The sequence below is a fragment of the Wyeomyia smithii genome, chromosome 3 (assembly GCF_029784165.1).
Source record: "Wyeomyia smithii strain HCP4-BCI-WySm-NY-G18 chromosome 3, ASM2978416v1, whole genome shotgun sequence".
Classification (NCBI taxonomy): Eukaryota; Metazoa; Arthropoda; class Insecta; order Diptera; family Culicidae; genus Wyeomyia; species Wyeomyia smithii.
The window spans coordinates 47,801,199-47,825,077 of NC_073696.1; the positions used below are offsets into that span (position 1 = coordinate 47,801,199).

At 39.5% G+C, this 23,879-nt stretch overlaps 1 protein-coding gene across 2 annotated transcripts; it reads left to right on the forward strand.

Annotated features, from left to right (window-relative positions):
• Positions 1 to 208: 208 nt before the first annotated feature.
• LOC129731776 (GATOR complex protein MIOS) lies at positions 209 to 14,399 on the forward strand. 2 transcript variants are annotated; one of them, XM_055692027.1, is made up of 6 exons: positions 209 to 483; positions 547 to 729; positions 789 to 929; positions 990 to 1,109; positions 1,173 to 3,060; positions 14,005 to 14,398. In XM_055692027.1, the coding sequence occupies exons 1-6, from the start codon at positions 354 to 356 to the stop codon at positions 14,102 to 14,104; spliced, it is 2,562 nt and encodes an 853-aa protein (XP_055548002.1). In that variant the 5' UTR covers positions 209 to 353; the 3' UTR covers positions 14,105 to 14,398. The 2 variants fall into 2 exon arrangements, with proteins under 2 accessions (XP_055548002.1, XP_055548001.1); XM_055692026.1 differs by having other exon boundaries at positions 789 to 1,109; positions 14,005 to 14,399.
• Positions 14,400 to 23,879: the final 9,480 nt, after the last annotated feature.

The window sequence follows — 23,879 nt, forward strand, 5'->3', positions numbered from 1 at the left end:
ATTTGAATTGTTGATTAAAATTGAAAAAAAAAACCAAGAATTTTCAATAACAAAATCCTAATAAAAACTACCAATTGTTTCATTAAAACTTATTTAAGAGCTAATAATAAAGAATATTTTCCACAGCAAGCTCACTGTTAAGCCCGCTGTGTAACGGGCTAACTTCACGCACGCAAATGTCAAAAACGGCAGGTGAACTGCGGTGTGCGATCCGGCGCTAATGTTTTGTTTGCGTTCATTCTTATCAGTAGTGCCAGCCAGTGTGTGTGCGTTGTATTTATCTCGTATCGTGCTCCGAAGTGTTTCTAGAGCTGTCTGAATAATTGTTTTAATGTTTTTGCCGTGTCCGTAACATGACTCAAACCGTTGTTGAGCTGCACTGGTTCCCGAAGTATTCGGATCGTTTTCTTACCGTTTCGGGATCGGAAATCAATTTGTATCAGGTGAAAAAGCGGGAGCTGATTGACCATGGAATTAACAGTAGTAAGTTTGCTCTATCAGAATTTGTGTAAATTGTATACTCTTGAATCTTTCGTTACATTTCAGACATTAACTTGGACATTTCCAAAACCACCACTGCCACACTGATTGCCTTCGAGACGCGCTATCAATTCATTCGAACGGTCGCACCGTCTTACCATTCGAATGGAGAGATTTTGTTTGCCGCTGGAATGCCGAACGGGAAGGTTGCGTTGTGCAACTTTGCAACCGAGAACAACATCGAATTTAGTATGACCAACAGGATATGAAATCAATCGACTCTATTCGATAAACAACTTTACTTTCAGCTCCGCGCGTTTCGCGTGCTTGCACATGTATTGCCTGGAGTGAGCTAGAACCGAGTATAATTGCAATGGGCCACGAGCGCAACCGATCGGATCATTGTATTACGATTTGGGACACTGAGAGAGGTGTGCCCAATCAATCTTGTAAGTTAACAGTGGAGATAAACTATTACATAATTAGTTTAACCCGTGACTTCTTTGCAGCCATCCTCCAGTTGATTGGACTTTCAGAAACTGCACACTCGATCTGTTGGGATCGAACGTTTCCGCAGGTTATGATAGCTGGAATGAGTTACAAGTGCATTAAAATGATGGACTTTAGGCGTATGTTCGAGTTGTACAAAAAGTAGGTAGTATAAGGCTATAATGCGCTCTGTTTTATTTTAGAAAACTCTGCCGTCGTAACCGTGGCCAATGCACGTACGGTGAACGGACTGTGCATCGCGCCCAACGGTCGCTATTTGGCTAGTTACGTGGACAATGTTATCAACCTATGGGACCTTCGGTCGCTGGACAAATCCATCAGTCAGATTCAGATGCAAAGAAACATAACGCACTTGTCTTGGTGTCCGACGAGATCGTCGGTGCTGACGACACTGCAGCGAGATTCACCGTTGATTCATTTAACGGATTTACACTGGCCCGGTTCGGAAATGGACGGTGGTGAACCGCATTCGATAAAGCGTTTCGTTTCCCCCCTTCAGGCTCGCAGTGGCAGCCGAATTCCAACGATGGGCTACATTTCCTGGCATCCGTACGATTTAGAGCGAATGTTGGCACTTTCTGGAACGGGTATCATTTCTGACTATAGAATACCGCAGCGAGTGGCTATCTCCTGGGACAACAATAACAATTTGTACGGAAACAACGGAAACGAGCTACGGCAGTTTACTTCGCCTTCTCCACCGACAACTCCAACCGATTCACTGAATCAGTGGGACTGTGGAATTGATAGCTATGAAGAGGATATAGCCGAAACTATTCAGAAGCGAGCTCTGAATAACTACGGTTTAATGGCGGAGATTCAAAGAAACGGTGAGCTAGCTGGAAACGCCAATTTGAAGGGCGTATGGCGTCTGCTAGGTCACATGATTAAAGAGGACTGCAAGCTCGGATTGAACACGATTCTAGGTGTTTGCAGCGCTCCCGATGGTCCAGCAATGTCCCGCTCTGACCCGGTCATGATGAAATGGGTCGATTTTAGTATTGGCAGCGGTTTGGTGGTGTATAGAAGCGAACATCGGGACACAGCACAACTGCTTTGTGGTTGGACTTTCGATAGAAAGAAAGAATCTTCCTTCCAAGCATTTATAGATGAATTGTGTGCAAATAAGGAATTCACTAGAGCAGCACTGATAGTTTGCTTCCATTTTAAAATAAACAAAGCCATTGAAATTCTTGGGAAAGGCGCAGAACAAGCGGTCGATCCTAGCTCCTTGCTGCGCGTCGCAGCTATAGCCCTGTCGGGATTCAGCGCAGAGCGTTCCGGGTTATGGCGTAAACAGTGCGGAGCTGCTAGGACACAAATCGACGATCCCTATCTTCGCTGCATGTTTTCGTTTCTGGCTCACGAAAAGGACGGTTTCGAAACAGTTACTAACGAAACGGAAATTTCGCTTGGAGATCGTATGGCATTCGCCTGTAATTTTCTGTCAGATCTGAAACTAGCAGAATACATTAAAGGGATGGTCGCAAATTGTATCGAAGGTGGTGACTTGAATGGCCTCCTACTAACTGGAGCAACTAACGATGGTATCAAGCTGCTACAAAGTCATCTCGATCGAACGGAAGATGTGCAAACTGTTGCGCTGATTGCGTCGCGTTTTTTGACTTCGGATCTTCTAACCGATTATCGTGTGCAGTACTGGATTTCTACATATAGGGATCTACTGGATATTTGGGGTTTGTGGGAGCAACGCGCTCAGTTGGATATAGCCCTGGGTCGCATAAGATCGCCACCCCAGAATTCTCGCTCCGTGTTTCTTCTGTGCAACTTCTGTGGCAAAAACGTCTCGATGGCTCTTCAGGAAGATGCTCGCCTCAGAAGCAACGCCGCTGTAATGCACAAGCTATCATCCTGTCCGAACTGCCGGAAACCGTTGCCGCGGTGTGCCCTCTGTTTGCTGCATATGGGAACAACGATGGGAGCCATTTCGCAAAATCATGTTGCCCAGGGGCAGATTGGTTGGCAATCGAAGCCGTTCTCCAAGTGGTTTTCGTGGTGTCAGACCTGTCGGCATGGGGGCCATACCGAACATCTGGCCGAGTGGTTCAAGTGAGTATTATCTGATTGTGATAATTAAGAACTTTACGTTTTTTCGTTGTCCAGTAGTTCTATATTTTTGAAAGGGTAAAATATTTTTTCCAACATTAGTTGCGAAAAGTGAATATTCCCTTCTCGACTTTAACGTCACTAATCTGGGTGTTTTCACGTAACTTGTAGGTGCGTAATGATTGTTCCAATTTTAGAAAAAGCTTTGAGCTGGGAATTGAACACAAGACGACTGGTTGATTGGTCGCAGCTTCAAAATTACTAAGAGGCTGTTTTTCCTCAAACAGTACTCAGCAAAGCTTTTATCTAACGTTTGATTTTATCATAAAATACAGGTGATAGGTATTATTTGGTACAGATGTGCGATTGAAGTTAGAAAATGTAGGAAAAATTTGATCGCGAGACTTTTCATCCATTTTTGGATTGAGCAAAATGAATATCACAAAAATAGTTCTACATAGGTATTATTCAGAAATGCGAACCATCAAAATCTATTTTCTGTTATACTACCTTTTTTCTATTATTTCTTAATGTTTAAGTGCTGAGCAGTACCGCAAAAAATATCCAATTACAAATACTTTAATGCTACCTAAAAATTAAATAATTCCTAAAAACAGTTAAGGGGCCATTCACATACCACGTGGATAGATTTTTAGCAATTTTGACTCCCCCCTCCCCCTCCGTGGACAACTGGCCATATAAATTCTAAAAAAATTGTATGGACCGTGGACATTAGCCAACCCCCTTCCCCCCAGGCTGTCCACGTGGTATTTGGATGGCCCCTAACGCAAATGCGTTTTTGTTTCATGAATATTGAATATAATATGGGTCGAGTCATTTGGAGTGTTTTGACAGCATATTGTTCTTTCAGTTTAGTATAGAAAGAAGATTAAGGATTAAGAAGTAATAATAAAGAAGTATACTTGATGAAAGTGGTATACCTAAAATCCGTTTAGGGCATCGCGGTTAGGTTTGTAGCATCCTCAAACATTCCTGTGAGCGACATATTATCGATTGTCGGGATGCTTCGTAGTGGAACTAAAGATAGGAAGCTACACACTTGAAATTTATTGCCGGGTCTCGGTAATTTTTGCAGAGAACGGCACCACTGAGTGCTCGGTTTAAAAAATAATGACAGCTGTCACATTTTTCCGTAAATCTCGGTTCAACCTAACTGAAATTTCGGCATAAATTATTACCGAGCTATCACTGCCAAGATCACGGATATTTTGTGCTGAAATTTCAGTTAGGAAAACCGAGATTTACGAAAAAATGGGACAGCTGTCATTCTTCGTTTAACCGACCACTCAGTGGTGCCGTTCTTGGCAAAAATTACCGAAACCCGGCAATAAATTTTAAGTGTGTACATTGGAAGGTGCTGAGAACGATTAGAAGAACGAATACGCTCTTCGCCTGATCGAGTTCGCCGCTTCCAAGAACATGACCCACTTTCAGTACAGCCTTCCATATCAGTACACCTGAAGATCACCACTACAGACTGGAATAAGACATAAGAGATAGCAGATCTATCATTTCCGGGACAAAAAGTGCCAAAAAGTTTCCTCACACTCCACAAATGGAACAGCTGAGCTCGATCCCAAGAAACGCGTAAACTCTGTAACAAAATCAATCCACCCCGTGCATATTTTTGTTGCGAGTGTACTGCAAATCGAAGTAATCGCTACATATAGCATAGAGTTTGAAATCATTTAGTTCGAATCATACACCCGTTGAATAAAGACATACTTTCAAATAGTTCTTCAAGATATTTCCAGTCCATCCTGATTATTCCACTTTGTCAGCCAATAGGTTATGGGCCTATGCGACCGGAATCGGAACATTAGTATTAAGTGTTTAATATTCATTCCAAAAAAGCTGATGTCGTTTCCGGATCTCAATGGTTTCAACTACGATAATTGGAGTTCCAGAACGATACTGCTGTTAACCAAAGAGGACAATTGGATTGCTGTAGTGTGCACGAAGGGGAAAGGGAATCCGTGCAGTAGACCTTATTGTACGCACTTCCTTCAAGTACCACATCTACTACAGTAGCCTCAAAGTAGCGGAACGGGGCGTCGGCTGTGTAGTACTGGGAAATCAGAAAACAAGAGTCATCCGGTGGAGGCCCGTAGATGACCGTATATGTGTGTTAAGGATTAAGGGCAAGTGTAATCAACACCTACGCACCGACAAACGACAGCGTAACGGCTGGTTTAATGCTGAGTGCCAGAGAGCCGCATGCTCACTCTCTGCACCAGAGCAGAGAGAGATACAGGAAGTCAAGAGCTGCCGGAAACAGAGTTCACCGTCGGAAGAAGCGCGAGTACGAAGAGCAGGTGCCCGCCAGCGCAGAGTAAGCCACATACATAAGACATACGTAACACTGGCGTTTTTTTCTGGTACACGTTGCCCCATAGTACTCCGTACTTCGTCCTGTCCAACAAAATGAATTTTCTTTTTCTCGGCTTCATCGAGCCCCAAAGAAAATCCCATAAGGAACTGTCAAAAAGTTATTTACAGAATTAATGCAGCATTTTTCGTGTAGGAACGAGACAAATGCAGGGCTGCGCAGGTACACTGCTTTAAAAAACAACTCAAACAGTGATTTTATTCAGAGCGTGGTACCATTCGAGTAGTCCATTTTGTACCAACATATTCTTCGAAGATTTCTTCCTGAGTGTTACGTATGTCTTATGTATGTGGTACAGCTATGCTAGAAACGACGTGCGAAGCTTCTAAAGAACAGTCAACAGAGTCAGAAGCAGGAATTTCCTTGTGCCGGTCATGTGTAATGACAAGGACGGCAACCTACTTACCGATAAACCGACGGTTGCAGCTAGGTGGCATTTTCAGCTGCTATTGAACGGTGAGGAGCCGAATGAGCAGAGCAGGAACAGGATGACGATTATGAGTGACGAACAAGCTGTGTAACCACCTGTGTTGGTAGTAAAAAGCGATTAGTGAGCTGGAAAAGGTTGCTGGGAAGAAAGATATCCCGGTTGAACTTCTGAAAGCAGAAAGCGCGCGGCTGTATGATGCGATCCACCATATGATACTAAGGATGTGGGCGGATGAATAAATGCCGAACGACTGGTTAGAAGGCCTCATATGTCCTATCTATACGAAGGGTCACCGATCGGATTGTTGAAACTATCGAGGCATTACGTTGCTCAAATCCGTATATAAACTGCCGGTACCCGGATAACTGTCCCATAATGAAAAACAACATGTTGAGAAAACGGCGATTTAATATTATCCGTGAATTTTCGGATTTCCAGCAATTACATCCAGAACCAACGACCATAACAGTTTCATGGCAGCACAAGTTTATCGTTGAGAACAAAAAACCATGGATGGAATTGGTTTTACGTTATAAAGCAAAGCCTTGGTGCTACATTCCGATTCGGAACTTGACCTTCTGTTTGTTATACACAGACTTCGCAGCCGACTGTTTAGTGTACAGGACAATTGCGGGGCTAGCGCTACGATCCTACTGACACTAACCGTCTCTCCCGAGCCGAGACTCGAACCCACGACGACTGGCTTGTTGGGCCAGCATCGTACCTCGAGACCACCTGGGAGAGTTTAACGTTATATAACTTGAAAAAAAGACAAAATGGGACAAAATATGCGGGTACATTTCAAAAATACTCGCATATTTTGTCCCATCACATATAAATTCAACCAGCAACCGGCAGTATCATTGGCAACGTAGATTGTACTACAGAAAAACAACATTAGTCTAGTTAATTAAATGACATACTTCTATATGCCAATCCGATATATACCAATCTGGAGCAAAATTATATGTTTGCACTTTGCACCACTATGCAGTGGGACTGTAATGCGGGTACTTTCAATATGGGACAAAAACAACTTGGTATTTTTTCCATGTTTTTCCATACAAAAGAATCAATTTTAATTTTTTTCCAGAAAATATGATAACAGGTAAGTCGATTCCCGATGATAACTCAAAAGTGATTAAAATCAGTATAGGACAGTTATGCGGGAACCGGCAGTAAAGTGCTCTCGCGTATTCTGTTCTTCAGATTGCGACCGTTAACGGAATCCTTAGTTGGCGAATACCAGGCTGGCTTTCGACAGGGGCGTTCTACAATGGATCAAATTTTCACCCTGCGACAGATCCTCGATAAGTTCCAGGAGTAGGGTAACGGGGGTATTTTGGCCCACATGCATATTTTGGCCCACCCGGTAACACTTTACGAATTTTATCTGATAAATTCAATGAATATTAGAAAACTATGCATGCAACATTGAATGACACACCTAAGAATCATACTACACTATAATTTTCGGCGAAAAACTGGCTCTAGGTAGTGTTGTTTTGGAATTAGTTCATACATATTCAAAGTCATGGCTGAGTCAACCCAAAGTCAAGAGGAAGTGGTAATATACAAGTCAACGTCCAGAAGCTATTGTAACAAATATGTATGCTTTTGAAACAATTCGTTGTTGTAGTAACATTAATAAAATGTCATAGAAACAGTTTGCATACTCTAACATGTTGGTAAAAGCTGAAAAAGTGGTTAAACGCATGGCCGAAATATGTTTGCCTCTTTCTGAAGCAAACATATTTTGGCCATGCCATGTTTTTACATCTCCCTTTATTACCGTTCGGCCGTTGCACGTGAACAAAGAAGCAGCTTGGGACAATTTACAGGTAATTACTTCTTAATTTATCAAATTTAACGATATGAAATTGGACGAGAATGCCTGTCAAACCGCTATAAGCCAAATCATTTCATTTTTAGAAGCCTGAAATTTACAAAAATTCACAGCAGAAGGATGTTATCCTCCAAACCACTATTTTTGCTCTAAAAATATTCAATATTTTGATATTTCCAGGATATTTTTCAATATATTGCATTGTTGAACGGTGTATATTAAAATAGACACTTAACTTTTAACAATGGTATAATAGGGTAGGTATTTATTTAAAAAAATTGTGTTTGTTTTTAATGAACTGTGCGAACACTTCCCAAAGCTGGCCAAAATACCCCCGTTACCCTATAACTTGCAGACCTACCATCTGTTTGTAGATTTTAAATCGCCATACGATTCAGCGAAAAGAAACGAGCTGTGGCAGATAATGCTGGAACACGGCTTCCCGACGAAACTAACTAGGCTTATTCGTATGACGCTGAAAGAATCGAAATCATGCATGCGGGTAGCTGGCGAGCCATGGATCGCGTTCGTAACGTTAGATGGACTGAAGCAAGGTGATGCGTTCTCCAACTTACTGTTTAATATCGCTCTTGAAGGTGCAGTACGAAGAGCAAACGTGCAAAGAAACGGTACGTTCATCACGAAATCTCACATGCTCACATGTTGGGATTCAGCATTAACCCTGCCAAAACACAGTACATGGTAGCTGGCAGGGAGTGTGGTATCTTCGGTGCTGTTGGAGCTGAAGTGAAGATTATTAGAGAACGATTTGATGTGGTTGATGAATTCGTTTGTCCTGGTAGGCTTGTGAAACGACGAGTTGCAGCTGCGCACCGGGCCTTCTTCGGACTGCGTAACCAGCTAACGTTCCGTAGTTTGCAAACTCGCACAAAACAAGTGCTCTATAGACCGCTGAAATTCCCGGTTGCCTTTACGGACATGAAGCATGGACACTGAAGGAAGCTGATCGACGAGTGCTCGGAGTTTTTGAGTGTGATGTTCTGCGATCGATACTTGGCGGTAAATTGGAAGATTGAGTGTGGCGCAGATGCATGACCCACGAGTAGTACCAGGTATACAAACATGCTGATATAGTGAAGTTGATACAGCGGGGTAGGCTTCTGTGGACTGGACATGTAGCCAGAATGCCTGACGAGAAAGCTGCCAAAACTATTTCCAGCGGAGAGCCTAGAGAATGTCGTTGACTCCGAGGTAGTCCTCGCACTCGTTGAATGTCGCCTAAAATGATTAGAAGTACTGCAAATTGCGTAAATGCCCAACTGGTGCATTTTATACAGTTCTTTCCAACAAAGGGCGGGACATGTTGTCGACAACTATTCAAGACAACGAAGTGAGTTTCTTCGAAAATATCATCAATCATCAATGTCGCTCAATTTGGTAATAGTAAACAGTCTTCACACAGAAAAAGGAAGAGGCGACTCGGGATGCGTCAGAGATGTAGAGATGGTGACATAAAATGGCCAGTCTGGTTATCTAACAGAGCGTTCATATTGTACGTTATGAGAGATATTCTGGGAAATGTTGCGGATTTCATCAACACTATAGGTATCGGAATATTTTTGCGGCATTTATTCTTTAAGATGCAATAAATTACCTTAATATTCAGCACTCGGCATTGTTATTTCGTTAAAAAAGTTTTCTGTTGTGAAAAATCTTCGATAAGAGAATGTACCATGATCATGACTATTTTCATGATACAAAGATTTTCATGTCACCATTTGCCTAAACAAACTTTTTGCCTAAAACTATTCTTAATATTTCAAAATGGATACTCTCAGGGAGAAAAAGTTCTAACAAAAACTTTTCCGTGAATTGTATTATGTACGTGGAATCCAACATTATATTAAGCACAGGCAAAGTGAAGCGATGAAGTCTCAGAAGTAAGCTGTTCTGATCATGATTCATACACTTTCGATCATGATAAAAAAACAGGCCTTCGCATCGGGAGAAGTTGTTTGATGATTTTGTTGAATGTTAGATACATATTTTTTTTTTTATAAAATAGTGGCGAAATTTCGCATACAAAAAATTGTTCTGGTGATGATATATTTTCTAGGACTGTTTCGATCATGATATATCACCTTATCACGTGTTACATCCATGAGGAAGTGAAGTCGGTGGCGCCACTGGTCATATGTTAGGGTCTGTGGTGGATTCGCCTCCTCGAGTATCGATGATTGGCACAACAATGGCGGAACTAGACCGACGGAAATTTATCAAAAACTAAAATGTGTTTCTTAAGATTTTTTGCCTTTCTCCTAGAAAGGTATAGCAATCACTTGCAAAACCGAAAATATAAAAGTGCTCCAAAGGGCCGAATGGCATATATCACTCGACTCAGCTCGACGAGCTGAGCATTTTCTGTATGTGTGTGTGTGTGTGTGTGTGTGTGTGTGTGTGTGTGTGTGTATGTGTGTGTGTGTGTGTGTGTGTGTGTGTGTGTGTGTGTGTGTGTATGTGCAGATTTTTATTCTCACTCACTTTTCTCAGAGATGGCTGGACCGATTTTCATGAAATTAATTGCAAATGAAAGATCTTATTGTCCCATAAGACCCTATTGAATTTTATTGTAATCGGATTTTTAGTTTAGAGGTTATGTATTAAAATGTAAAAATCATGAAACATCATTATCTCGAAAACTACACAACCGATTTGAACAAAATTGATTTCAAATGAACGGGCTACCTGAAATACCCTTAACTCTTGAATTTTATAAAGATTGAACTTGTGGTTCAAAAGTTATGAAAAGAAACGTGTTCTAGAGACTATTTAATCTCACTCATGTTTCTCAGAGATGGCTGGACCGATTTTCACAAAATCAGTGTCAAATGGAAGGTCTAGTTGTCCCATGAGACCCTATTGATTTGTTTTACAATCGGACTATTACTTTGCCTGTTATGTTTAAAAATGTGAAATCCAGCTATGAAAAGGAACATATTCCGAAGACTACTTGAACTCACTCACTTTTCTCAAAGATGGCTGACCCGATTTCCACAAAATTAGTGTCAATTAATAAGTCTAGCTGCCTCATAACACCCTATTGAATTCTACTGTAATCGAACCGTAACTTCGTCTGTAATGTACCGAAATGTGAAAATCACGAAACTTCATTATCTCAGAATCTACACAACCAATTTGATCAATATTATTATGAAATGAGCGGGCTAGTTAGGGGTTAACTGATGAATTATTATTGAACACTTGGTTCCAAAGTTTGGCTGCCCTATACGTTCCCTTTTCACTTGATTATAATCGAACTTGAGCAACCGTTATGGATTAAATTGTTAATAAAACAACGAAAGTCTATTATCTCAAAGATTACATGACTTATTTGAACATAACTAGTGTCATACGAACGAGTCATCTCTCAAACTTACAAATAACAAACTTCATAACAATTTAATATGTGGTTCAAAAGTTATGGAGAGAAAAGAAATTCAAAGACTATTTGAAACTATACCTGCTCTGATCAATATATATGGCCTCAACATAATTTAAATGTGGTATCGTACTATTTGAACGTTCGAAATTCATTGATTCCTTGCGATGTGTTTAAAGTCTGCAAATGCAAAACGAATCGGATAAGATCAAAGTCAAATAACAAATCGTTTGAAACGATTGGTTTTATCGAAATGACAACATCCTCGACTTTTGGTTTCTGTACATCGCCTTAATTCTGAATATATTCATATTGGGTGGTATTCGGTTATTTTCAGCTGATTTTATGGCATCAATCTGACACCGGAAATACCCATATTGGGTGGTATTTGGTCGTTAGTCGCTGTTCTTCCGAAACCGGAAGTTGCCATTGTGGATTTCATAATGGCATTTAGAGGCAATTTCTGGATTTTGAATGTCATTCTGGTTAAAGAAACACTCATATTGGGTGGTATTTGGTCATTTTCAGCTGTTTTTCAGAAACCGGAAGTCGCCATTTTAGAATTCAAATTGGTATCTGTGGTCGATTTTAGCTCCTGTGCATCATTCTAAATTCGGATATTATTATATTGGGTGGAAATCGGCCATTTTTGGCTTTTTCCAGCAACCGGAAGTTGCCATCTTATGATCCAAAATGTTGCCTGAGGTCGATTATGGAACATATTTGTTACCACTAAAAACATTAACCTGCCAAATATGAATACATTTAGTTGATTAGTTCGCGAGATGTACAGAAATTTGTGCAGAAACATGTGCTTCCAGAAGAGGGAGCGGCGTCGAACCATTATGGATATATTTGTTACCTCTAAAAACATTCACATAACAAATTTGGTTGTATTTTCTTGATTGGTTCTTGTGCTGTGCGAAATTTGTGTTTCATTTGTATGGGACCCCTACCTTATAGAAGAGGGAGGGGTGTCAAATCATTATGCACATATTTGTCCAAAAACATTCACCTCCCAAATTTGGTTGGTTAGCTCTCGAGATGTGCAGAGATTTGTGTTTCATTTGTATGGAACCCCTCCCTTCCAGAAAAAAGAAGGGTGAACCATTGTGGACATATTTGTTACCCCTAAAAACATTCACATGCTAAATTTGGTTCCATTTACTCGCTTAGTTCTCGAGATGTGCAGAAATTTGTGTTTTATTTGAATGGAATCCCTCCATTCCGAAAGAAGGAAAGGTGTCAAAACATTATGGGAATATTTTTTACTACTAAAAACATTTACCTGCCAAATTTTGTTCCATTTAGTTGATTAGGTCTCGAGATGTGCAGAAATTTGTGTTTCTTTTGTATGGAACCCCTCCCTTCCAGAAAAGAAAGGGGCGTCCAACTATTATGGACATATTTGTTTCCCCTTAAAACATCCACATGCCAAATTCGGTTTCATTTGCTTAGTTTGTTCTTGAGTTGTGCAGAAATTTATGTGTCATTTGTGTGGGACCCCTCCCTTCCAGAAGAAGGAGGGGTCTCAAACTATCATAGGAATCTTTATCGGGACCAATAACCCCTACATACAAATTTTCACGTCGATCGGTTCGGTAGTTTTCGAGCCTATATGGATCAAACAGACAGACAGACCGGACTACATTTTTATATGTATAGATTACAACATCAATATTTTAGAACCTAAAGAGTTAATATACATTTATTGGATTGAAGCGTTCATGTAAATCTATTTTTACAAATAAAAGTTTGAATCAGAAAGGCTGGGTCTGACCGCTAGGTGGATTAATTTAGGTTTAGCCTGAATAACTACTGTTTACGTGAGGTGAGAAAAGGGATATTTTGACCGGTTGTAAAACCTATAAATTTTTTTACGGGTTTGTTAAACCTGCAGGCCGTTTAAGAAATAAAACCCGCTTTTCATTACTGATTAACAGTATTCAATTGTATTTTCAGTATACGAACAGAAATTGCCTAATTGTATTTCGATTAATTTGATCGCACTGCATTTCTCGAAAACTAAAGCAGATAGGAAGTTGATGTCAAAAAACGAATTGTAAAGCGCTTTGTGACGCTCAATTTGAGTTAAAAAATAATGTCGTTGACCATGTTTTTTCGTCAGTAATTTTTTTAATTGTTTTTCGCTTTCGTAATCATCAAAATACGTTTAAAACTGTACTACTCTCGTAAAGTTTTGCTTCCATTTTTTCTACATCTAGTAGAAAAATTTCTCAGCTTTCAAATGAAATCAGTAGAATTGCTCTAAAGGGTAAACATTCAAAGTAAGAGCTACTTTAGCTAGCTACTTTTTTTCAACAAACTTAAAAGTTGAATAACTCTGAGTAGATTAACGTCAGGGCATATGCGTAGAAGAGTGTTTTTCACCAAATGTGGCTCCCTATCAATCCCTGGAATACTCCCAACAAGTATCCAATTATGCTGTACATATATGAAAAGAACTGACCATTCAATGAATCATATTCAATTTTTTTTTAATAATTCTTCAATACCTACACCATTCGCTTTTCGGGTTGTGTAATTTTGTTAGTGTGCTTTTTTTCTGATTATTTTCTGAAGTTTCTAGTGAAAACTACCTATGAGTTTGTTTATTTTCTGAAGAAAGTGAAGGCAAATTTCACAAAACACATCGTTTTGAGTAAACTGAATGCAGATATTACGATCAAAAAATATTAGAGGTAGACACTTTTTAAAAGCATCTTTCACATATCTTTGCCTATAAAGGTTGAAAAAAAAAACGTCATTTTTTGTGTAGTAGTTTAAGCGATCTTACGGTTTAAGTTAAAAATCAAATACTAATTAAAACTTGTTGAAAAATCTGTTCAAATCGTCCACAGTGAAAACACGGAGTGCCCGGTGACGTCCTGCCAGTGCAAATGCTATGCCAAAGATCTTCCGATGCCGCAGTTTCCCCGGGAAAAAGACAGCCTCTCCTGATACCAGCTTTCCACGTCGTTCTAAGTGTAAGGTTCGTATGGGGCAGCAGGTAACCTGTACAGTTTAGCTTGCTACATAGCTTCGAAAGCCGAATGTTTGGTTGGAGTAACATGTAATGAATGTGTGTGTTGTTGGTATTATTAGTTTTGCGTGTATAAATGTTAAAGGGTTCGGTTTTGTTAGCAGGGTCGCCGTTAGACTACTCGTTTTACGTGTCTAAGCAGCAAAATGTTTTCGTGCGTGTTACGTGAGATTTATATATTATTAAGATTTTGTCACTAACAATGTTTTATACTTTACAACTTTTGTAAAATTTATTTTCTCTGCAAAACTAAGAACTGTTGAAAACGTGTGTATGCCGAAATTTCCCATTCAGCCAGTAGGGATGTTCAAGGGTCATGTTTTTTTTCTGCGCTTTGCCTTCATGTTTGATTTTAACCACGCCCTCCGTTTGCATATGTAACCGCGGTGAAGAGTGAAATGTACAGCGTAGCATCTCTCTTGCTCTGCGTTACGTGCGTACAGCGTGAACACAAAAGAGACTGAGAATAAATGCCTAAACAAACGACTCGCATTTATTATCAAGCTCAATCCGGCGTAACGAATGGCAGCTTTGTGTGTGTCTGCGTGTGTGTGTGAGTGAGTGAGCGAAACAGGCGGCGGGAAATCAATCCGGGCAAAAAGGTAAATTAATTTAAATTTATCATCAGCTATTACGAGTGCATTTGTATTCGTTTTGTACAATGTCGTCTTCGCATCAATTGCGCGCTCTGTAATGCAATGGCAATTGCTTTGCGTTATTTAATTTAAACTGGTTTGCCCGCCATTGAACTGAGAATTGAGTTGGTTGGTATGGAGTGTCGCTAGGTTGAGGTTGGCGCTGTAGTAATTTTGTCAATTTATTTTTCCTGTTCGAATCAGTATTCACTGATTTAGGGATGAAGCTTAACCTGTTTTAACAGCTACCTTGCGGATGTAGGCTCGTGTACAGTGATTATTTGCTAAATAAATCGTTTGTATGGTACTAATTAGCATTTGAAGGGTGTCAAAAACGAATTTATATATGTTGTTCATAGAATGAATAAAATAGAAGACTTTTGTAGAGAGATTTAAACCAAATTTAAACCTCTGATAAAGCATTTTGAAAAATTGTTGGGCTCTACCCAACGAATCTTTATAAAACATTAAAAACAAGTAGTCAAGAAAAAGCGTTTTTTTTTCAAGAACTTTATTTGGCTTGTTGCGGGATCCGTCTGCAGGATTTTCCTTCGGAAATTGTTTTACTTAAAATAAATACAATTGAAACACCTTTTGTTTTAACAAAAATAGACTTAAAACGCATATGAAAAAAAAAAACACATTGAGTATACTTTTCAGGGACAGTAAAAGATCCTTCGGTACTCTGTCGAACGAAAGACACAATTACCACTCTATTTGCTATGATAGTACGTGCTTTTTGACTATCATTTATTAACCAAATAACGGTCTGAAGTTGTTTTGAAAAAGATCGTAACCGATGACCGAAACGTCGGATTTAAAGAGATTAACCGATTTGAAATATTTAATGAGATTGTAAAGCTAAAAATGCAAAAATGTCGTTTCAAAAAACCTGGGGTGACATTGCGCATTTCGTTTCGAGTAACTCGAACAAAACTAAATGATCGCTGGTGGGCGTTTATTTCATTTTTCGCATTTTTTTTTTGACTTTGCGGGTTAGATGAGCCCAAGGACAAATGACAGCTCCTGTTGAGCTTAAAGCAAAACTAGCAGTATTTGACGTACTCGAAAATAGCAAAAATCGCTCGAATCGAGCTGCACAATGCCACCCCTGATATTTGTCAAATATTTTTGATTTTTGCCACGCTTAACAATTTAAATATTTTGTTTCCTTACTATTAATGCCCGTTTTTTAAAAAAATTTTTCTTTGGATTCAGTACTGATTAAATTTTGATATATCTTGCTTTTGGAAGTTTTTTTTTCTTCTTAATTTCGTTCATAATTTTTACGTTTTGGTGATTTTTAAAAATATTTACTTTTATCAGGTTCTTTGAATTAATGAAAGGTGAAGATTTTATTATTTTGTAATCTTGATCTTTAAAGCCGTAAGGTTTAGGCTGATCTCAAGGTACGATGGTGGTTCTATAATGAATTTTTAAAGTTTGCGTTTGCTGTATTTTTATGGGTCTTAACTTTTTTAGTGCCCCTTGATCACAAATTTCTGTTAATTTCTGAAATATTGAATACTATTTAAAACAAAATTGTGTTTCACCTCCGAGTGTTATGCTGATTGGTCTTCTATCTAAAGTATTTAAAAGCGAAGATTAATTTTGTTATTTTTTCAATTGTTCAATATTTTAAAAATCTGAATATTATTGTTAACTCCTGATCTTCAAATTATATGTACATTTTTTACATTAGTGTGAAAGATATGGCGTAATGAAGGTTTAACTATGGATCTTCTCTAATTACAACTTGAAACTCAAAAACTGTTACTGTATTTTGAAACAGCGTATGATTAAATTAAGCGAAATATGCTATAGTGAGTTATGCTAGAATTTTTGTTTAAATTTTTGACCGCTGGCATCTTGATGAATTAAGACATTTCACGACATCTGGAGCCCTGTGTTTGTTGTCCAAAGTCTTTTTAGCATTCTCAGCGTTTTGCTAAGTTTCTAGCTATTGGCGCCTGTAAGATTTTATTTCCCTCACATTTCTGTTTCTCACTTTGTCCAATGTTTAGTCTAAGCATTTAGTATTTTTTCTGTAAATTTTTACTATCGTGGCAGAGTTGAATTTGCATTTTCTAAAAATATAATTCTTCTAAGAATATTTTTATTTCATAAAATTGCATTTAAAAATATTGTTTTTGTGGTTTTGAGAAATCTATGATTATACTTTAAGACAGCGTACAATTAAGTTAAGCGAAATGCGAAGTGGTGAATAATGCTTGAACGTTGTTACTCAACAAAATTAATTTGGCTCAGGGGTACCAACAGCCCACAAGTGATGGACCTGTTCCTGCTATGCCGAATTACAAAATTCATTGATATTACCCTAAATTGTCTACGAAACTCTCAGAATGCAAGAAACAGACATGAACGTGTCCCTCATCATCGCCCATTGAATGACGATGACGAAAGCCCGGCCGGGCAGATTATTACCATCAGTCTTAGAAGTAAATCTATCCTGCAAGCCAACCCAATGATTACGCCACCAAATTACCAACCAGCAGCGGTAATTGATTAAAACAATCTCATTTCCCGTGACCACAAGCCACAGAGCCATCGGAGCCGTAGTCATCTGCTGTTGCCGCGCGAAAAGTCGGAAAGTGGCCCGGTAATTGATATGGAAGCTGCCCCATTACCATTAACCGAAAAACACTTCTGCGCTACCCAACACTGTACCGCGTAGAGCGTGGCTTGGCTGGGCCGAGGTCATTTTGGGTTCCACTCCGAAAGGTCATAAAAGTTAATTTAATGCGCCTTCGGGGAGGAAATTGTACCTATCTGCGGTCCTTGTTTCGAGCTGCAAATGTATAACCAGGTCCGATTCAATTGATGCCTAAAGTGCCGACTGTTCTATGGCCTGCTTGCGTCTGATTGATTGGGATACCGAAAATGTATCGTCAGTTTTTGTTTCTACCTCGATATTGCTAAACGGTGACCAGTTTTCCACAGTGGGGTACAAAGTTCAATAATTAAGAATATTCGTAAAACAAAGCTTGGGTTTCATAGTTCAGATCTAACAGGTCGGTTGACAATAGAAAATTCAATTTGCGATAAACCCAACAATAAAATTTATCTATCCTAATTTTGCTGAGAAAGCTTGACGTCTTGTTCCACCGTGCGGCGGTCCATATTCATCATCAAATTGGAGCGTTTATTTTATGACCCCTAAGTACAGATATGCTTCGGCGCGGTTCACAGCACACCACGCACCCATATTTAATTTGCTGTGTATCGAAATTGAATTCAATTTTGCAAAATTCAATTTCATGATCATATGTTTCGTGTCCACACCGGCTGCCAGTGAAATGAAAAGGTATCGGACCGGCGGATCAGCTTCTGGATGCGAAATGAACGATTTAAGTACGCAGGCGAATGCGCTCCTGTTGTAATGATGTACTTTGGATCGTTCTTAGCAGAATGCAGCCTGCAATGTGTCTGTCGAAGGAGTAGTGTTTTTTTCGTTAATGTTTTTCCATGTGTCGTTCAAATTTAGAAATACATAGTATCAATAGCTTTCAATTTCCAACATTTTTCTGGAAAGTCCGGTCCAAAATTCGATCCGGTGTTTAATTAGAACGGAATCTTCAAAAAATTGTTTTATTTCAATTGTTTACTCGCTTAACTTAACTTAATACTTCCTACGTACTATATAAAATTTTGAGATCCATCATACCATTTTGTCCTATTAAAAAATGCCAATTTAATAACTGTCGCTTTACCTTCAGTTTTTTTTATAATATGGGAATACGAGTATATTAGAATATGTCAATTAGTGAAATTAACCTGCGAAATTTGTGTAGCTTGGCTCTGATGTTACCTGATTTTTTCTAACACCAGTTAAAGGCTTCGGAACGGATCTCGGGAAGAAAACGGACTTTGGTGGGCATTCGATCAGTTTTCAGCAATTTACGCAGTAATTCTGTCCTAAATTGCTATACTCGGCTTTCGTTATATTAATTATTCACATACTTTCTAACTGGTAATCTCATTAATTTAATATAAGATAAACTACGAAAAGTAAAACCGAACTTATGAATTTAGTTGTGGAAAATTACCACCTTAAGTTCTATTTTTTGCCGTCCATTGTTTGTTCTCGTCACAATTTGGATATCTTCGTCAATGGGAAATAGAACACCCTAATAATAGGATAACGTGTTGTATCCTTTTTCTGCTTTACTGTAAGAATAAAAAAAGAGAAATATCTTTGAGCAAACATAATATTTCGCAAAATGTGGTTGAGCTTAAAAATCGATCATTTCATTATTTTATTACTTACTACGCAAACATAGTAGATTAGAAATCGTAAAATAAATTTCTGCAATTCAATTTACACACAAACATGGTTTGACATGTCATAAGCTGGAATAATTTTCACAACAATGCATTTTTGTTGAGTTTAGTTAAGTTAGGTGATAAATTTAGCTCCGGCCCCTCACAAGATCCCATCTCACACCTCCACGAGTCATACGATCACATTAGACTGCCAGCTGAAATTTTGACAAAACTGGTTGGTGTAGCCTGGGAAATGTTGTCATCCGACAATAGCTAAGTGAGAAGGTGCGACGCGATCTCTTTCATAGTCATGGATTTTAAATCCAAAGGATATTAGGTCGACTGTGTATATCATATATATATTGGACACGAGTGAGGCCTTGATGGGAATATATAGCATTTTGCAAGCCGCAACCAATTTCAGTATTAATGGAATGTTGCTGGCATCGATTAAAACATTTCTTCAGGACAGAATACAATACAAGGCATCCAGCTCTTTTGGTGTTCAGTCAGATGTCCAACAGGGTAGCCACCTGGGTCCCTTGTTATTTGTAATCTTTCTAATCTTTCTCATTGATGCAGGTGCTCCGCCAAATATTCAGGTTTGAAAAAGTGTTCCGAAAGATCTGGGAAGCTGGCAGAAAAAAGAAACACCGCAGAGCATGGCCAGCGGATGATGTGGGTAGTAGTACCTACTCAGAAAATATCTCTGTGGGAACTTACCTACACGGAATTATTGGACAAAACAAAAAAAAAGCTTTCTATGTTAAAAACTAAAATTGCCGCGCACATGTGCGAGCGACAGATTTTTTGATCGTGGAGAGAGAGGTTATATTTCATTCATTTCTGAGAGATTAGATACCAAACAAAAAACTTCAAAAACTACTCTTGTGCATTTTTTCGTTGGTCAAAAAAGTGAGACTTTCACTACTGTACGTGAAGCCTAATCAGAAATCCGATTAAGCTTGAATTTTGTATTATAACTTTTTTTCGAGAAGACGAAACTGTTGAGCCTTAACGTTTCCATTGAAAAAAAAAAATGCACAAAAACTGTCGATTTTTCATGGGTTTACTTTTAGACGCACTGGCGAAACTCATGGTTTACTATGATTGATGCCTCATGGGTACTCTAACCGTGATGGCGAAAAATATGAAGCTACTTCATTCAGAAGTGTGCGCGTTCAAAGAAAGGTACACTGCCGCAGCGATAAAGGACATCGTGCGACACTTTGTAGACGACGGATACGCCGGCATCTGAAACATCTTGGCACTATTGGACAACAATCAGCGCACCGAAAGAAAGCCCGGTTCCGGATGGCCGACGACCCTGAGCGTCATAAAGCTCCAAGGGATGCTGAAGTGGATGACGAAGGGAAAAGTTGGCCGGGAGGTTTGCTACCAGCCAAACTGTGAAAATTACCTGGCGACGATGGACATACTTGTCAGGAAATGGCAGTCCCGTCCACTGGTCTTGGAGCTGCAGGCAATGACGCAGCGGCAGCGCCTGAATAAGATGGTCAAGTCGTTTTTCCTGGCAATCGCGACGTGGCCGTGGTGATGGACGTCGCGTTCTATCTCACCCTGGCTGGCAACGACTGGCAGGGCACTTCGTATTTTACTTCCTCTACGATGGAAGTGAGCCTCGAGGTAAAGAACATTGCACATACCAGGTTTCCCTAAGAAGGTGCTGCTGTGGCTGACAATCAGCGAGAAGCGCATGTCAGAGCCGCTCTTCTTTCGCTCCGGACTGGCCGTGATCGGGGAAATTTATAGTATTGAAATGCCTGCCAGAAGTTGCGTCGTTCATCAAGAAATACCAAAAGAGCGAAGACGCCGGTTTTCCGGTTTGAGCTTTCAGAATACCTTTATTTTTTCATTTTGTCGACCAGTGTAATCTAGCTGTAGAAAATACAACCTTATAGAGAGCAATGACGCGAAGTCTCTAGATATACGGTCACCTGGGCATCCGCCTTTATACAGGTCGACTAACGACGTTTCTCGTATACTGTTCGGCTGTTCCTAAAAAAACGATTTCCTGATTTGAAACAGATTCAAAGCAAAAGGACAATAGAATGCTATTGAACAGCGCTGCAAACTTTCACTGTCATGAAAGGATTTTCATTTGAAATTGAAAGCTTTGAATTTCAATTTTCAACGAGTGAGCTGAGAATGAAAGAGACTTTCAGCTCCAATCAGCTGACAGTGATTGTTGGGTTAGCGGCATTTCTGTGATTTCGCACACGCTCTGTTGCTTTAGCGATGTTTACATGGTTGAGAATGTAGATGCTTATATAATTCATCGACTCCATGCAGTGAATTGGCTCAAATCAAACAATATCGATATTAAATCAGACATCTCATTTCTTTCAATGGCCGGACTTTCATTGAAAATTGATACGCGTTAACACTAGAAGTCGTTTCAACTTGAGACAGTGAAGATGCGGTTTTTGTCATTTTCGTTTGCAGTGTCGAGAATTTGCAGGCCTGCCATTGAAGCTACGCACAGGTGTGTGTGGTATACCCCAGTGAAATACAAAATATACTACACGATGTAGACGATTCAAACCAACATATCATTGGGTTGGGGCCATTCACAAGTGTGTGTGGTTTATTCGAAAGAAATACAAAAGCTATTATATTTTCATCTATGGAACCGAGTTAGACCAACAAGCATTAATGATGTTGCTGGGACCACGCACAAGTGTATGTATTTTAGCAACTAAATATTGAAAGTGTAATAAATTCTACGGTTTGAAACCAGTTTAAACCCACAATAAAGACCAGGCACGCGTGTTCGTGACTTGTATGTAAAATATACAATTTCTACATGTCATCTGAAAGAGTCTGTTAATGTGATGTAACCTAAAACACCTTTTTTTCCTGTAGGAGCCTATGACCACTGCTACCATTAGTTAGATATATTGTGGTATACTCCGCGTTAATTTTTATGCACTGTCAGTTCGTTCCATCACTATGGGTATCAGTGATAGTCGCACCCAGACTTTGCATTTCATCCCAAGAAGGTATGACTTTTTTGATGAAGTTCCTTACCTTTATTAGTTCAGCAGACCATATCTCGTTAGGCGTGAGGATACCTTTTCCAAGAATACGCAGTCTTTGCTGAATTAATGCGCTGCATTGGCACAGTAAGTGTTCCGAGGATTCTACTTCAGAATTACAGAAACGACATAAGTCATCTGTCAGTTTACCTAATTTTTTAAGGTGATACTTACTCGGACAGTGCCCAGTAAGTAGGCCAGTTAACGTACTCAGATCAGCTTTATTCATACTGAGAAGGTTCCGTGTGATTCTTTTACATGGTGTAATGAATAGTTTAGATTGCCTTGCTTTGGAGTAAAACTTCCAGTTGGCATCAATCATCATTGATTCCCAGCCTCTTGGCTCAGATTTCAAACAGGATGAAGATACCCCACAGAATGGCTCCGGCCCGACGAAAGCAGTTGAAGAACCAATTCTCGCTAAGAGATCGGCTTTTTCATTTCCTTCTATACCACAGTGACCAGGCACCCAGTATAGATTGACAACGTTTGTTACAGTTAGTTGTCGTAGGGATTGAATACAATCCCATACCAACTTCGACTGACATGTGTATTAGGGTGGGACAAAAAATAAATGTTAGCTCTTTGCACTTTTCGTGTTCCTTATGGGTCCCATAACAACTGTGTAACTTTTCAGATCGATCGGTGAAACGCCCGATTTGCGCCCGATCTTTAAAGTTTCCATACGATTTTATATGGAAAAATACACTTTTTCAAAACTTGTTCTCTAGAAATTCCCAGTTGGCTCCTAAAAATATATCGGCACATGATATTTGTAGGAAATTTTCCTGGGAAAAACTCTTCTGAAGACCGTAACGCGCTACGACGCTTGTAGAAATTGCTATTCACCTCAAACTGATTGAATGTCTGACGGACGGCTCACCATTGAAATTTTCCAGCAACACTGCTACAGCGCCTGTAGACTCGCCCATTTTAGAGCCATCTGTATAAAATATGACTGATCCAGGACGAACTTTGGACCTCCTTCTTCCCATTCACTGCGATTGGTTTCAATCACTTTGAAAGGAACATTGAAGTTAGTTCTAGCGTCCATCCAGTCCACATTCATAGTTATTAACGTGTTCAGTTGGAAATCTTTAAGGATTCGTAGATGTCCCTTTAGATCCCCTTCCTGAAAAGTTTTAACACGTTATAGCCTAAGAGCACCTTTTTCGGCTTCAAGTTGTACATACTGATGTAAGGGTAGAAGATATAAAAGAGCTTCTAAGGCTTTGGATGGTGCACTGGCCATTGCTCCTGTTGTTCATAAACATGCCAGACGTTGTAGTTTATCTAACTTTTTCTGAGCTGATAATTGTGAAGTTTTAGGCCACCACACTAGCGAGGCATAAGTTACTCTGGGTCTCACTATTGCCGAGTATATCCAGTGAATCATCCTCGGCTTGAGTCCCCATTTTTGCCAAATGTATTGCTGCAAGCCCAAAGAGCGTTGTTTGCTTTTGAGATCGCATACTCTAGATGGTCGTTCCAGTTGAGCTTATGGTCAAGCATAACACCTAGGTACTTGGTTCGCTTGGATAGCACCAACTGTGTGTCTCCCAACTTAAGAGTTGCAATATTATACTTTCTATTTCTTGTAAATGGGATTATATCTGTTTTAGAAGGATTGACGCTTAGTCCTTCCAGGTTACACCATTTAAGTGTGTAGTTTAAGGCGTATTGCATTCTATTGGAAATAGTAGATCCGCATTTAC

Coding starts and splice junctions, on each gene's coding strand:
- LOC129731776 (XM_055692026.1), top strand. CDS start 354: ATGACTCAAACCGTTGTTGAGCTGCACTGGTTCCCGAAGTATTCGGAT. Junction 730..788: donor CGAGAACAACATCGAATTTA/GTATGACCAACA, acceptor CTTTACTTTCAG/CTCCGCGCGTTTCGCGTGCT. Junction 3,061..14,004: donor CATCTGGCCGAGTGGTTCAA/GTGAGTATTATC, acceptor AATCGTCCACAG/TGAAAACACGGAGTGCCCGG.